At 39.3% G+C, this 15,608-nt stretch overlaps 1 protein-coding gene across 1 annotated transcript; it reads right to left on the bottom strand.

The window, feature by feature from the left end:
• Nucleotides 1-8,506: 8,506 nt before the first annotated feature.
• On the bottom strand, nucleotides 8,507-15,388 carry lrrc8db (leucine rich repeat containing 8 VRAC subunit Db). Its single transcript, XM_008407753.3, has 2 exons — nucleotides 14,411-15,388; nucleotides 8,507-12,594 (listed from the first exon to the last, which is right to left on the bottom strand). Exon 2 carries the CDS (start codon nucleotides 12,590-12,592, stop codon nucleotides 10,037-10,039), a length of 2,556 nt encoding a protein of 851 aa, XP_008405975.1. The 5' UTR covers nucleotides 12,593-12,594; nucleotides 14,411-15,388; the 3' UTR covers nucleotides 8,507-10,036.
• Nucleotides 15,389-15,608: the final 220 nt, after the last annotated feature.

Genomic DNA, 15,608 nt, shown 5'->3' with positions numbered 1-15,608 from the left:
GAAATCCTCTACTACTACTATGTGGGGGCTTGTGGATTTATGAAAGTAGAGATATTATTGCACACGTATGTACATATATGCACTTTATGTATTAGAGTATTATAGTACAAGACAATGTAGACTACACTCTAAATGACACTATACAAATCTAAAATATCTCCCTATCTTAAACTAAAGTCTGTTTGTTTGTTTTAAGCAATGGAAAATACAATGTGATATTTTAATACTTCATCTGTAATATGTTTTATTTTTTGTAAATGTAATCTGTCTTTTTTTTATGTAAGCTGACCCAAGGAAGAATAGGTGATGCATCATGCTGCTGATGCTAAAGGGAATCTCAATGAACAAAAACTGCAAAACCAACCTTAACCTTAGCGCTAACCTTAGCGCTAACCCCAACTATTTCATTCAAATTATCTCTAATTCTTGCTTCATCATGACTTTCATGGGAACAAAACTATACATATATCTATAACCATGTTTCACTGCAGCAGACATTCACTGGCCCTACACCTAGCGGTTGATTGCCTGCTGTTTCCATCGTTACATCATGCTGCTCAGATGGGATGTTTCATACCTCAATCCCTGATCTAATTATTATTACTGTTCAGTTATCCTCGTATCACAGAGCCATTGCATCATGGATCCAGGAAGGTTTCATCCGAAGGTGTGTTTTTCCTAAATCTCAGTGTTTCTGCTATTAGCTGCCGCTCGTTTCTTGACATACGACGGCAGTAACTTCATCTTGACGCAAATCATCAAACATACGTTTCCAGCGGTAAGGGTGGTTTGTTTGGATGGGGTTTTTTGCGCTAAAAGAGACATATAGTGTCATAAAAATATTTATTTATTCACCTTTTTTTGGTCTCATACAGGTTTTCCATTCAGTGGATTTCCTCCTAAATGTCAACTCAGACTCCAGTGGTCTTCACTTCCAATGGGAACTTTTTGTGCCGTTTCCATGTTCTCCATGATTCATACGTTGTATTTTTAGTGAGTTGCCTCATTTCTTACTTTAGTTTCAGTGTATTTTTAATTAACATATGTCTTATGGTCTTTTTTTTTTATTTGTCCTTTAGTGCATACCACTTATATTATGACTACAGCGTAGTAAAGCCAGGTAATTTAGAAAAATCCTCCAGTCTGTTTTTGTCAAAACAAATTATATTCCATAAAAGATATTAAATGAAATTTTCCAAACAATACAAAGATCTCAAATGTGCAGAATCTTGGCATTAATGTAAATTATGGACTCAAGTTAGCCAGGGCTGAAGAAGCTTGAGTGACCACATCAGATGATCAGATTTATGATACTCTAGAAGTGAACTAACAGGGAAAATCAAGGTATTTTTTTAAAATTAGGAACCACATTACATATTAAATTTAATTCCTGCGTTTGTTGTTGTGTTTAGTTTGTTTTGCCACTTCAGGATCATTAATAGTCTCCAACTGATCATCTCTTTTTTTGCATTTTGTGTGTGTGTGTGGGGGGGGGGGGTGTTTTCTCTGGTGCATTGCCGTTTTTCCCTCCATTCGTTTACGTGTTGCACGCTGCGCTCACTGTGATGCACACACTGCTCTCCTGAGCAGGGCTGGGCAGCTATGGACAGATTGATGCTATCTCATTATTAATACACAATGTCTTGCAAGCTAAAACATTTAAATGTTTAATAACCACATTTCTCTGTGTGTGTGTGTGTGTGTGTGTGTGTGTGTGTGTGTGTGTGTGTGTGTGTGTGTGTGTGTGTGTGCGTGCGTGCGTGTGTGTGCGTGTGTGTGTAATCCTACCCTGTAGCTAAAGTTAAAGGCTATCATAACATTTCAATATACAGCTACTGTTAAATACACACAGAGCTTCAGATCATCTGTCAAGCATGTCTCAACAGACCTCGGTTCAAAACTGAGCCTTTGGTGCCCTCTGTCTGTTGGTGAAAGTATTAAAACAAGAAGGAAAGAATATTCACCAAATGTAAAGTAATAATCTATTTATATTTTTTTCCCGGGTCTTTTTCTTTCTTCACCTTTTTATTTATTTTTTTTGCAGAAACATTTTGTTGACTGTTTCCAACATTTCTACAAGGAGATGAACCTAAATGAGAGGCCGTCTGTCCCACTGAGATGCACACGGGCGTTCATCCTGGTGGTGATACTGGAAGTGATGTCGAAATAATTCCCTCAGAAAAGCAGCACAGCGGTTTGATTATTTTTTTTCTTCTTTATTTACAACAGTGTCTGCAGGTCACTGTCTTTGGAGTAAAACTGTTCCTTTGTTCTGCCTTTTTCTAACACAGTTGTGGCATGTTGTGTCCACCTGGAGTACTGCTGACCTTCTGCGAGGCAGCCAGCTAGTTAAAGAAGTCCATTTTCAAGGCTGTTCCTGCTCATATCAAAACTCCATTATAGATTTTACCTCCAGGGGAACCCAGGGCTCACAAGGTCCTTGGCAATTTTACCTGAGGAAGAAGCTAAAAGGATTTGAATCTCCTAGGATGGGTGAGGAGGAGAGCAGGGGGGGAGGAGAGGAGGAGGGGAAGGTGAGGACGAGATGCGCACCCTAGGACCCGAGCCACTGCACTATAAAAAGGGATTTTTGCAGGGTTTCAAATATTAGCTATTTTAATCAAGCATATTAGTTTGGAAATGTAATTTAGCGATTAAATCCAAATATGAGTCGTTTGTTTGTTATCAAATCCTAACTAAACATTTAAATTAGAACTGAAATCTTTGTTCAGTCGGTTGTTTTTATGAACAGGAAGGCGGAGATGATTTTATGGGTTGTTTTATGACTCAATATATTAACTTAGTAAGAGTTAAGAAATGAGTTGTTTCTGATTTGGAGCAAGAATTACAACGTTTTATCCAGCTTTATCTGGTTTCAAAACAAGAAACACGTGCCAGCATGCAGCGTTTCCAACTTAGTGGGGTTTTGTTTTCTAAAAATCTCTCCCCTGTTTTGACTTTTTATTTTTTTCAAAATGGTGAATAGCAACAAATGGTGAGTTTTTTTCTGATTTTACTGGAAACTTGTGTAAGTACATTTCGTTCTTTTTCTTCCTACCCAACACCAACACACACAAGCAGTTTCTGCTCAGACTATCGCATTCGACTGATCACAGCGCTTTCATTTCTATTCTCTACACACAGAAGTCAACCCAACTGCAATCATCACAGATGGAAACCAGGTCAGACAAACGCCTGGTGCTCATGAAGTTTCATCCAGTCACAATTTTGTGTTACTGTAACCTGTTGCAATCTCCTGACTGGGTCATAAGGTTAAAAAACAAACCTAACTCCAGTAAACCAAATGGAAATGAAATAAATTAAAACTAACACAAATCTGTGCTTCTAGACATTTTTAGAGTATATTAGGACATTTGTTTCGCAGTGCCGTAAAACGTAAATTATCCAATGACATCATTTAACAACTTCCAGCATCTTTTAAGGCCGCCTGTAGTTACCTCTATTACTGCTTTACCTTATGCCAGCAAGCTAAACAACTGTTGCCTGGGAACAACACATCCCATCTGTGGTTGTCAGAGGAAAAGGTTTTACTCTCCACCTTACTGGAAAACATTTCAAATGGTTGGTGTGATTTCAGTAACTTTTATGCCTTAAATCACCGATTAGTTCCCATTTTTTACTCCTAAAATTTAGGATGAACTAGAGAGAAGAGACAGTGGATGGACTTGTGCTAAATAAGTTGTTTAGAGGCACAAACGTCTTTATGAAGAAAAACAACCAATAACTTTTGATAAGCATCTACTATAGGAAATTTGTTACCGTTTTTAGAGAGCCACATTTTTCTTTCTACTTTTAGGCTTTAAAATACTGAGAAACAAAACGTATGCAAAAAAAAAAAAAAAAAAAAAAAATATATATATATATATATATATATATATATATATATATATATATATATATATTATTTTTTTTTATTTTTTCTCACTGGGAAAATGAATCCACATCATTTGTGAAAAATGATGTAAAAATAAAGCACACACTTTTCAACCTAATAAGAAATACAGATCTAAAGAACATATTACTGGCACTTTCAATGTTATTCTGCTGTTGACATTAAATGTAATTTAAGAAAAAAGCAGACAAACTGCCAAAACTAGCCTTTGTTGTTATAAATATGTCATTAGATGGTTCATTATCATTTTTAGTCAAAGTTATTAAGAGCCATGGATGAAGGTCAACAGGGCCGCCTGCTGCTCTTGCACCACAGTTTGCAGATCCCTGCTCTGAAATTAGTGTAGAACAGCTGTAGCCTGATTTAGTTGAGTAATTATATTAATTAATTTGAATAAAATTATTCAGAGAGGTTTTAAAAAGGAAATAAATGTTGAATTTGTTATTTACAAGGACAGCATTATCTATTCTCCAGGCATATGGTCCCATTTTATAGCACAGTCAAGTAGCTGCTATCTTCAGTTGTTTACAACTAATGCAAGCAACAAAACTTTTACTTTGTAATTTAATGCCTTGTAATTGGGACTCTGTCTCTTTAAAAACTTCTCTTTTTGAAACTCCACCTTAGGAAGTCATCATGACATGGCATCTCTATTAACCTTTTAACAACGTTTTTACCAGCGTTGCTCTGAGCAGTAGCTCCTATGAGCTCAGCAGATACACAGGTCCACCAGGTGTTGCTAATTGCTGCTGGCTAGTCTGAAGGAGCTAAATTGGGGAGAGAAGCATGGAAACTGCAGCTCCACCCAGGCATTTTGTAAAGCTCAATGGTTGCCATGGGAGATTAAAGGATTTCTCAAACATGTATAAAAGAATCAAAGCAACACTCCAGGTATGTTTCTGATGAGGGAATAACTTTATAACTTGAAGTAAAACCCAAAATGTCGATTCCACAGAATACTGACCCTCTAAATAATTACATGAAACTGAACAAATTTAAGGTGTCTTGTTTATTTTTATTTTTTTTTAGCTGTTAAAGCTCTGCCGAAATATTGACTAAACTCTCGTCAAATGAATTATTTCAGTGAATTTAATGGTTGAATTGCAACAGTTTGTTTTACCAGTGTAATCCGCTTCCTCTGCCAAGCAGGGAGCAAAAGACCAAGCAAAAAAAAAAAAAAAAACCCGAGTTCTGGAGACGTTTCAGTGGCAACGAACCCTGAACTAGAGGGTCATACAGTAGTGGAGGGAAAGGAAGCCTTGAAAATGAAGGAGGTGGAAGAAAAAGAAGAGCTGCGAGCTTGTTGTCAAAGAGTTTGCCAAGGGAGCCGGCTTGGGCTTCCAATGCATTTAGCATATATGAAAGAAGAACAGCTCTGTCTCCTCACACCATCCTTAACTATGTGTACTAACAAGACAGATGGAGGCCAAAGATGCAGACAGATCACATCAGGACATCTGTCACTTCATGGCAACAGCCTCCTTAATAAGTGACAAGGCTTCCTCACCCCGTGGGCACAGGATGGGGGGGTGGAGGTGGTGGTGGTGGTGGTGGTGTCTGGGAGCTGTGGCTGTTCGAAGCAGCCGTCAAAGTCATCCAGCAGCAACCTACCAACCCTCACACAACCAACGTGTTTTTTCCTCTTTTTCTCTCCCTCTCTCGTTCTCTGTCTCTCTCTTTTTTTAAAATCTAAACAACTTGTCCCAATTACAGCCAATCACACGCGATGCGCAGCCTTGATTACCAGCCTGGTTAAGGAGACATCAAAGCTCCCTTCTCAGGGCGCTGACACGAGGCTGCGCAGTAATTAGCGGACTTCACTGGAGAGTTTCATCACCGAATGTTTTCAAAATACCCGACGACTTAATTTGCACGGAGGATGGAGGACATGCGTGGGGGGGTCGGGTGGGGAGCATTTCACGTCGACAGAGCATATCGCCCCGCAGAAATAATTAAAAGCATAATTACAGCTCATCAGCCGCGCGAGAGCTCTGCAAAGCGCTGTCGCTGTTCCGCCGCTTTCCTCGGGGTCATCGGCGGGAGTGGAAGGCCGCGTGCAGATCCAGAAATTCGCAGCGCGTGCCATGTGCAGGAGGATAAGAGAAAGCATCTTATTACCAGATAATACCAGGAGGAGGGGCGGCGTTGGGAATGAGCCGCGTTTCTCTTGCAATTAAAATTTAGAGCGCTTTGTTATCCTCACTTGGCACCTGGCTTTTGTTAAAAATCTGTTTCCTGCCAACGATGAAACGGGCCTAAAATGAGACTTGCTCACGTGCTCCATGGGTCGTTAAAGCGATAACTCGCTTCTCCGACTGATGTGTCAAAAGCTCAATGCGGGACTCGGATAAACAGATTGAGTCAGTCTTTAAAAAGTGGCAGGATGTTATGGGGGAGTCGCCCCCCAGGATGCGGTGAGGCCTGGCTGTGATGACCACTTCATGTAGTTTCTACCGGAGGCGCGGCGCGTGCTAAGTGTTTATGACGACCGCGAAGGCCACAGCTTGATCCCAAGGAAGTAACGAAGGCTTGAGCCGAGGGCCGCGCCGGTTTGTCCGTCACCTGACGGCAGACTCATAACGACCCCGGTGTCATAACGGCTTAAAGTCACCGTTCCTCTCGGTGCTCCTCTGCCCAGACTTATCAAGCAACACGTTCACCCCCCACCCCCTGCTGAGAGCTGGGGTGGAGAAGGTTGGTGAAAATAGTCCATCAGTTTAGCGACACTGTTTTGAGTGGTGCTATAAAACATGAGCCATGCGCAGAAATCCATCTAATGGTGAAATGCTGCTACACGTGCTGCAAACTAGGCACCAACCTGAATTTGGTGCCTTAAAACCGGACTTCTGATGTCTGGTTTTGTAAACTCGACAGTTTTGAGCTGTATATTGTGTTATAATATTATTCCCTCATTAAAAACATACCTGGAATGTTGCTTTGGACCGCCTTCGGGACACAGTTTCTCCTCTGAGCTGCTGTTTCCTATAGCTTCCCAGGTTCTGTCTCACAGAGCCGCCCTTCGTCTCAACCTACCCACTGAGCTCCTTCAGACTAGCCAGCAGCAATTAGCAAACACCTTGTGAAAGTGCCATCTGCTGAGCTCATTATACGAGCTACTTCTCAGTGCAACGCTGGTAAAAAAAAAAAAAAAAAACATTGTTAAAGGGTTATTAGAGGAGCCATGCTGTGATGGCTTCCTGAGGGCAAAGTTTCAAAAAGAGCAGGAGATTTTAAAGAGACAGAGGCTCAGTTTCATTTTCTCAACAACCTGAAATGATCTTTTTTTTTTTTTTTAAAGCGTTAACTTACAAAGTCAAATTTCTTTTAAGATATATTTTTAAGATATTTTAGTTATATAGCATGCTCATAACAACTGAAGTTGACATAGGTTCTTCATTGTTTTCTAAACTGGTATACCATGCCCCTGGAAAATACATGATACTGCCCCTTTAGAAAGCTTCAGCCTGCTAATACTTACTAAGATATAAAAGCAGTATTGAAAATTAGGGGTGTCCCAATTTGATAGCAATATCAGCCCAAAGTTACTACAACCAGATGTTACTACTGGCGAAAACAATGAAGAAGGCAACCAGAAAATGATGATTTTTTTGTTGTTGTTTTTTTGTAATAATGTGCAGCTGGCTCCACCAGAGTTCTCTCAGCATCGCCCAGTTCATGGAAAGTTGTGTGTCATTCATACATGTTAATGTCCAGAAAACATGTCCATAAAACTCTTCTGCAAAATCGCAGACTAAAATAATGGATTTATCTCATGTAACTGTTTAGATCCATTGCTGCCAGGATTTTTCAGCGACATATCAAATGAACAAGCTTATTCATGTGTGATTTTAATTTAAACATTGCAATTGCAAAGATGTGTTTTTCAATATTAGCAAAATACTGACCAAATTTGTGCACATTTGTAATGGAAACACAAATACAGAAACCTCAGTGACGTAGCTCCCCTTCCTTTACCTTTGGAAAAAAAACAAAAAACTAGACATCCAACTGTATCTCTAAGAATATTCAGGGCCTTGAAGCACTAACCTTGGCCTTGATTGGTGGCATCAGGTGCTTTGATGGGTAGGAAAGTAGATTTTAGTGATGAATTTAGACATAACCCCACTAAAATTAGTTAATTCCATCTGCTCTTGAGAAACCAATTGAATTTGCTGCAGGAGTTTAACAATTTAATTTTACAACTGTTTGTATCAATGTGAAGTCACACTTGCAGTAGCATCTACCGTCCACTAGAGGGCAACATAGCCTAAAATATTTGCTTAAAGTTTTCCTTCATTGTTCAATCTCCTTTCATAATATTGTGTGGTTGCATGCATTATAGAACTTATTTATTTAGTCCATTTTTAGTGTAGTCATGGCTGGAGATTTTAAGTGTTGGGAGGGAAAGTTTTGGTCAACTTTCACAGTGAGATAGAGCAATAAAAAGGAGCCGTTATGTGTACAGTGATCAGCAGATTTTCAGTGTCACAAACAAGTCACATTGTCTTCCTATTGCTGAGAAAAATGCTGAACTACTGTCATCTCACTATCAAAACCACAGGCGCCAGAGCATCTACAAGAAACACATTCATTCTGTAGATATATTTATACAAAATGAAGAATATATTTTGAAGAAGATTTTATGCAGTTTTCATTATTCATACATTTCCTCAATCTCCCACACAGTCTGTAGTACACAGGAAGGAACATTTTATCACTTCCACTCTGTATACTTTGCTAACAGAGAATAGTTGCATGTTTAAGTAAGAAACGAGTAATTAAAACTATGCTAATAATTTCCAACAAAAAGACAAGTTTTGGAATGAAAATAATAGCAGTTTAATAACGACATTTGTGGAGAATAGGAATCTGTTTATTTGTGTAGCAAGATCTAAAACCAGGCAAAGTGCAGCAGAAAAATTCTAACATTATATAATCCTCTCAAAATAGACAGTAAAAAAAGTTTTACATTAAAAATTACTTGACAAAAAAGCAAATGGGCAATTAATAAAACACATCATTGCAGCAGGAGACAAAATAAAAATAAAATCAAAATTATGACAGACTGAAATGGTTAAATTGAAGTTATTAATTAATCCTATGGAACACGAAACACAAAGTGGAAAACATATTTAATGAGAAAGTACTCTTTGCTTGTGCTCCTTGGTGTTGCAGTTAAACATGTACATAAAGGTTAGAGTGAAGGATCAACAAAGAACAAAGAAAGTAGACTGGTTAATAGTGTTCTCTTGAACCATCTGTAAAGTCTTAGTTTTGTGTCACATTACTTTTGGAACAGGCAGTTACAAGTAATATAAAACGTTTGTTCATGAAAATTGCCAACAGAAAAAAAAAATGTTTTCCTTAAAAGTGAAAGTAAATGCTTTTACACTTACTTACACTTAAAAGTGAAAGTAAGTGTACTAACACTTTTAAGTCCACTGTCTTTTTTAACAGACAGTGGAGAGGTATGCTAAAAATCATCAAAAATTGACCTAAAGAAAAATCAGAAAAAATATTTGAGTTAAAATGAAATCTTTGACATATTGGGAAGACGGGTCATTTTTGTAGGGATGTACATCAGAAGATTGAGGTATGTTAACCAGAAAGCTACTGTTAGCAAGTTTGCAAAGCTTAGGTGGAATACAGTACATGGGCACAGGAAAAACCCCAAGGTCAATTCTTTTTACTGACCAAAACATGTGGTACTTACTGAAATTTAGTGCATTGGTGCATTTTGACAAATAGTGCCAAAAAACATGCCTTAGGAAAACTAGCTAATCTACCAAAAATGTAAATTAAAACCAAGTGATATTAAGAGATTTGTGTTGTGGTTATAAACTTCCCTAAATTCACAAAGCATATGTTGGCATGCAAAAGATTAGGAAAGGACTGCTTCAATTCTCAATATGTTTCCACATGATCCAGACATAAAAATAGAAGAAGAATATATCCAAACATGAGACAGGCTATAATACTGTTAGGGCTTTCACAAAATTATCTTCATAACACCACACTTATAGGTTTTGGGCTATGCTAATCTGTAGTGTGCACTCAAGGTTAAACTACAATTTCTTTTGTGTGCTGGAAACAACAGGAAAAAAGGCATAAAATGTCACTAAATTACCGCCCTTCCACTAAACATTTACACCCATTTGGGAAGGAAACACTAGCTTCCTGATTTATGCTCTCTTTGACTTCAATAGGCAGGGAGTCAAAAAGATGGTCCTCTACGAGCAGACAGCTCCTGTTGAGGAGGCTGCAGTGACCTAGCTGAACCGGTAGACGATCCAGGCAGTTTCCTTTCAATTCCAGGTGCGTGAGCTGCGAGAGATGACCAATTTTCTCTGGGATGGAGGTGATGCAGTTGTTTCCGAGACATAATGTCCTTAACTTGACACACTTGAACAGCTGCTTGGGGACTACTTCGACTTTGTTGCCTGTAATGGCAAAATGTTGGAGGTTTTGGAGGAAGCCAACCTCTGGTGGGATTACCGCTACGGAATTATGACTAAGGTCGAGGTACCTTAACTTGAGGAGAGTGAACAACGGCGAGGGCAGAGACTCTAGTTTGTTGTGTGACAGATAGAGAGACTCCAGGTTTTTCACATGACTAATTGACAGTGGAATACTGATGATTTTGTTGTACCACAGTTTGAGACAAGTTAGTCTTTTGAGGTGCTGGAAGCTGATGACCTCTTCAATAGTGCGGATGTTGTTTGATTTTAGATCAAGTTCTTGAAGGTTGTTCAGACTGAAGATGGCATGGGGTATCCGCTCCAGCTCACAGTTATGCAACTCGAGCTCTGCAAGATTAATCATTTTCTTTAAAGTATTCAGAACAAAGAGCTTAGTGCCATCATTGTGAATGACTAATCTAACCAGGTGTGGAGAGAGGTCCGTGATGTTTGTTGGGATCTTTGTCAGATTGCTTTTAAGATGCAAAATCTTCAGGTGCCGGAGATCTCGCAAAGACTCGAGTCCGATCAGTTTGTTGTTTTCAGAATTCAGGTTGCCAACTAAATACAGCTCTCGTAAATTCTTCAACAAGTACACCCAGCTAGAAATCTCAGCAACATCTGTGAACTTGACATGAAGGCACCGGAGGTGATCACAGAGGAAAATAAAAGCCGTCTGCTCAACTTTGGCCGGACAGTGGTAAAAATGCAACTCCTGAAGGTTGATCATTTGTGAGATCTTAGCCGTTATCTTGGCCTCTGGAATTAATTCTAACTTCAAGATTTCTAAGTCTGTAAGATCAAACACAGCATCGGGGACACCAGACAGCATGAAAAGATGAAGCTCCAATTTATCTTGAGGATTGCGGGTCAAATGCTGCCGTAACTTCTCAAAGGTCCACTCATGGTTAAGGCTAATCTCTCGAAGTTTGTTCTCACTCACCTCAGACAGAAAAACACCAAAGCGCTTCGAGTACAACAGGTCATACTGATCAACCATGTGGAGGAGAAATGCAAAGTCGTTCTTAACATCAGGGATGTCACTGAAACTGCTCTCCTCTCTGACCTTCTCAAAAGAATACTCTTTCAGAGGTCGGCGAAAGAGCCAAAACAGTGTGTAAATGCAGATAATGCCATAAACGCATATGAGTGCAATGTAGCAGACAAGGAGCTTCTTTAACATAAAAGCCATGTTATGGGTGCAGTGAAACTTGGTATATCCTGTCAAATGCTTTATTTCCGGTTCGCACACATGGTCAAAGTCAATAGATGCCACAAATGTCATTGTGTAGCACAGGATCAGAATAAATTTCACAGTTTTGATGACCGTCTGAATGGCGTAGAGTCTGTATATCAAATCACTGTCTTCAACGTGTGCACGAAATTTCCGGACCTTCTCAAACAGGGCCTTGGCCTGCTCACCGTCTTTCTTGTCCAGAATGGTCATGGAAGGAACCTCACTCACAAGCTTTTCGGCAGAAAAGGCAACTCCTGATTTGTTTCCTACTGGGGCTGACTGGTTTGGACTGCCCTCCTCGCTGCTGGTGGACAGATGTTTCAGGAGGGTGGAAGCACCAGCCAGTCTCTGCTTATTCTCTTCCGAGTCCTCGCATGCAGTCTCAGATAGGGCTTTGGTAGTCCAAGGTGACTCAAAGCATTTTCCAAGTATGGAAACAAAATGTTCAACTTTTGAACTTGTCTTTGGGTATTTGAACCAGAAGTTGCTACTGACCATCAATACAATAGTATGAATTAAAGCAAGGTAAGGGAAATATTTAGAATACCAAGGAAGGGCAACATGGTAGCACATCTGATTGACAAAAACATACTGCTGAAAATCCAGTTTGGTTCGTACCCCTGTAGGCGGTGGCTGCATGAACGCAGAAGACTGTGGAAAGGGATTTGAAGGTACAATGCCTTTTGGAGGTCGTTTTGACATTAAAGGTGCGGCTTGCTCCCCGATTGCATTCTCCTTGTTCCAGAAACCATCACTCGGTTCAGGTGTGTGGGTTTCCAAGAAGCCCCCTGACCCATCTTGCGCTTGCTCCAAGATGGGAAGACAAACGACCTGGTCCTTCGTCAGCTGCATGGTTCCAGAAAATATGGCCAACATCAGCATGACGATACCAAGGTAATCCATAAAGACATCCCACCATGGTTTCAGAATCCGATAGGTTGGCTGGATATCATTAAGAGAAGCTACTTCTGTGAGGGTGAACATTCCTGCGAAAAGAAGCAGTGCAAGTTAACTTGGCTTGAAGAAAATGGTAAGAAAACTTGCATCAGGATTATTCAAACTGGATACTTTCCACTTGCTAGCTGAATTGTACATAACACCAGCCCAATTTGGAACCTAAAAAAAGGACTGGATATCACAGCTGCCTTGTTTTTTTTTTTATATAGGCTTTGACACAAGTACCATCTGAGCTGCTTGCAGCTTTTTTCCCCTAATCACAGGTTGTGGCAGCCTCTCCCATGTTTACCACCAAGAGCTTGCTCTTGGAACAGCAACTGAGTAAAAATAACTTTGTTTATGGAATAGGGGATTAAGTCAAGATCAGCCTTAGATTTAATCACCAAGATAATTACGGCCTGTATGAATGAGAATATTAAAATAGGCACCTTTTATAGGACTAAACACACACTGCACTGTGCTGTCCGATATCCAATGATACTTTTGGAGTGAGGTTTGACTGTGTTTTGGTAAACAATTTTTACTACACATTTTTAGAGATCCTGAGAGAAAATTAGACTTTCCTTTAACTATCAGAAGGCCTGAAGAAGACAGAATTTAAAAAGGATGCCTCATTTGGATATGAGCAGCACATGGCAGATGAGTGTTTGTATGAGCCACAACTCAATATTTTACTGTTATATCTGAATCTCCATCTGTGCATTTCATTCAGTTTTGGTCAAATGTTTACATACTGTTACCAGTATGTAACAGTATACAGTAAATTCCAAAACTACTTTTTATGTTTTAATGTGTATTTTGACTCATAGTCCTGTTGGAACATCCAGTCCCCTCAGCATGATGCATTACTACTACTGACTTCTAAGCTAAGCCAGCAATACCTCAAACATATTGAAAATGTTTTTAAATTGCTTAGTAGGCAGGAACTATGCAATTTAAAAAAGATTATTCCTTGAGCATTTTAGTTATATTAAATGGTACATTCAAATATTCTAAGCAACTTAAAATTAAAGATTTTGAGTTTTGCAATATTTATTTTGTGCAAGAATGTGGGTTCTGAAGGAGGAGCTTTGTTTTCTTATTACTTGGGCTGGCTCTGCCATTACCGCATGTAGATCTGTGATATTCCAAAAATTAGAATATGCATTCCGATGGTATATCAGAATAAAAATACCTTTTAAAAATGAAAAGGGAGGTATAACATATATGTCATTAAACCCACATTTCTGTATTAAAAATAGTTTTTTTTTTATTGATTTAATGTAATATTGAAATTTTAAATGTTTATTAACTAAGTGAAAAATTATGATTAACAGAAATGAATATTTTCTGTGTTTAATTAATCTATATAACGTGTTTCACTTTACGATAAAGTTCCTGACATGGACTTTTCGATAATATTGTAATTTATTGAATGGGTCGGTAAATCCTCAACCCAAACCCAACAGTGGAGGCCAAGTGAGGATGCTGCTGGCAGATTGAAGTGTTTCACTGTGGTTAAAATGCAGAAGAAGAAGAAGAAGAAGAAAAGACTTATTAGAATTTAGAAAACCATAAAATCTGGTTGGTTGTTTATCCTGCAACACATCAAGGTCAGTATTTGTCACAGCGGCAGCAGAGCAGGCTGAGACCGGCTCCATCAGGAAGGCGCATCCATGGACGCAGAAAAGGAGGAGGAGCTCTTATTATAATAACACGCTGCTCACATAATCAATGCATCTGATTTCTAAATGTAACTGTTTACCCTGTGTAATAAACAGCCCCATCTGTCTCTCTACCGCTGCAGAGCCATAAATAGACATTACTAAACAGAGATCAGGACCTCCAGTCCAGGCAGGTACTCACCTTCAGGCGGGCTGATTCCGCTATTTGGACTCCAGATGATCCGAACAACGCCCCATTTTACATCTCACTCCTCGCCGAGCCCATGAAGTCGTCCTTTCTTCGCATTTTTTCCCGCATCAGGCCCCCGGTGTGCGGTGCTGCATAAGCGGCTTAGCAGACTACCCCCGCTCGGCCGCAGATGGTCGGGTCCTCTGCCGTAGACGCAGCACCGGCTGCTGGAGGTGGATCCGGCTGGACGCGTCCCTTCCGAATTCACCGATGACCCGCAGCACGATCTGTCAGGACCGCAAATCTCACATGGTGGCGCAGAAAATGCAGTTAATCCGCAATCGTACAGCACGCAGCGCTGTGGAAACACCGCTCCGATTGACAGTAAAGACAGAGATGGCCTGCTGACTCTAGGGACGGTCGGCAAATTGTCAACGCTGAATTTAAAGTAAAATCCCCAGATCATTAACTCATCACATAAAAGCTCCACTGGGTTCCTTTGGAGACATGCTGTGATAGTAAAATGTTAGTAAAAAATGTTACTTCGTAAACTACCCAAAAGAAAAATGATATGTTCTTGTCATTCTTCATTTTTAAAAAACGAACTACATTTTTCTTCTATGCCTTTCACACACAAAATTCGCTGAGATCTCAAAAACGAACAAATATACCATAACACATGAGCAAATGGGTCCATACACAGAAGATTGTATAGATCTTAATAAAACAGTGAAAGAATGGACTCATTTTAGCAATTCAATTCACAAAGAAAACATCCGTATTGTGTATTTCACATATTTCTGTTACTTTCAATGGTGATGGTTAAAAGTGTTAAATTCAAGGCCCAGGGGCCAAATTCAAGGCTTAGAGGGCCACATGAAAAAAAACAAACTTAAAAAAAAACATGTTTTATCTGTACCGTGCCAAATTGCATCAATGCGAAAGGATGTTCAATATCATCTATTTCATGAATGCAGAAATGGCTATTTATTAATATTTTTACAGTTTGCTAATAGCTTTTATCCATCATTCTGCCACAACCCATCCTTAGAGGATATTCATAATCTTAATATGACTCAATGAAAACGAGTTTGACACTGCAAATAAAAACCAATAAGTGACCAATAAATTTATTTATTTTTTACACAGAAAAGCTATGTTATTGCGATAACATGGAAAACCTCAGTTACAACGTAAGAATATTTGAATG

Source organism: Poecilia reticulata, chromosome 4, assembly GCF_904066995.2.
Source record: "Poecilia reticulata chromosome 4, P_reticulata-male-v2, whole genome shotgun sequence".
NCBI lineage: Eukaryota > Metazoa > Chordata > Actinopteri > Cyprinodontiformes > Poeciliidae > Poecilia > Poecilia reticulata.
The sequence above is the reverse complement of the archived record's forward strand: the minus strand, read 5'-3'. Positions and strand labels throughout refer to the sequence as shown.

What these genes read in the sequence shown, in the direction of transcription:
- lrrc8db (XM_008407753.3), bottom strand. Translation starts at nt 12,592, where the DNA reads ATGTTCACCCTCACAGAAGTAGCTTCTCTTAATGATATCCAGCCAACC.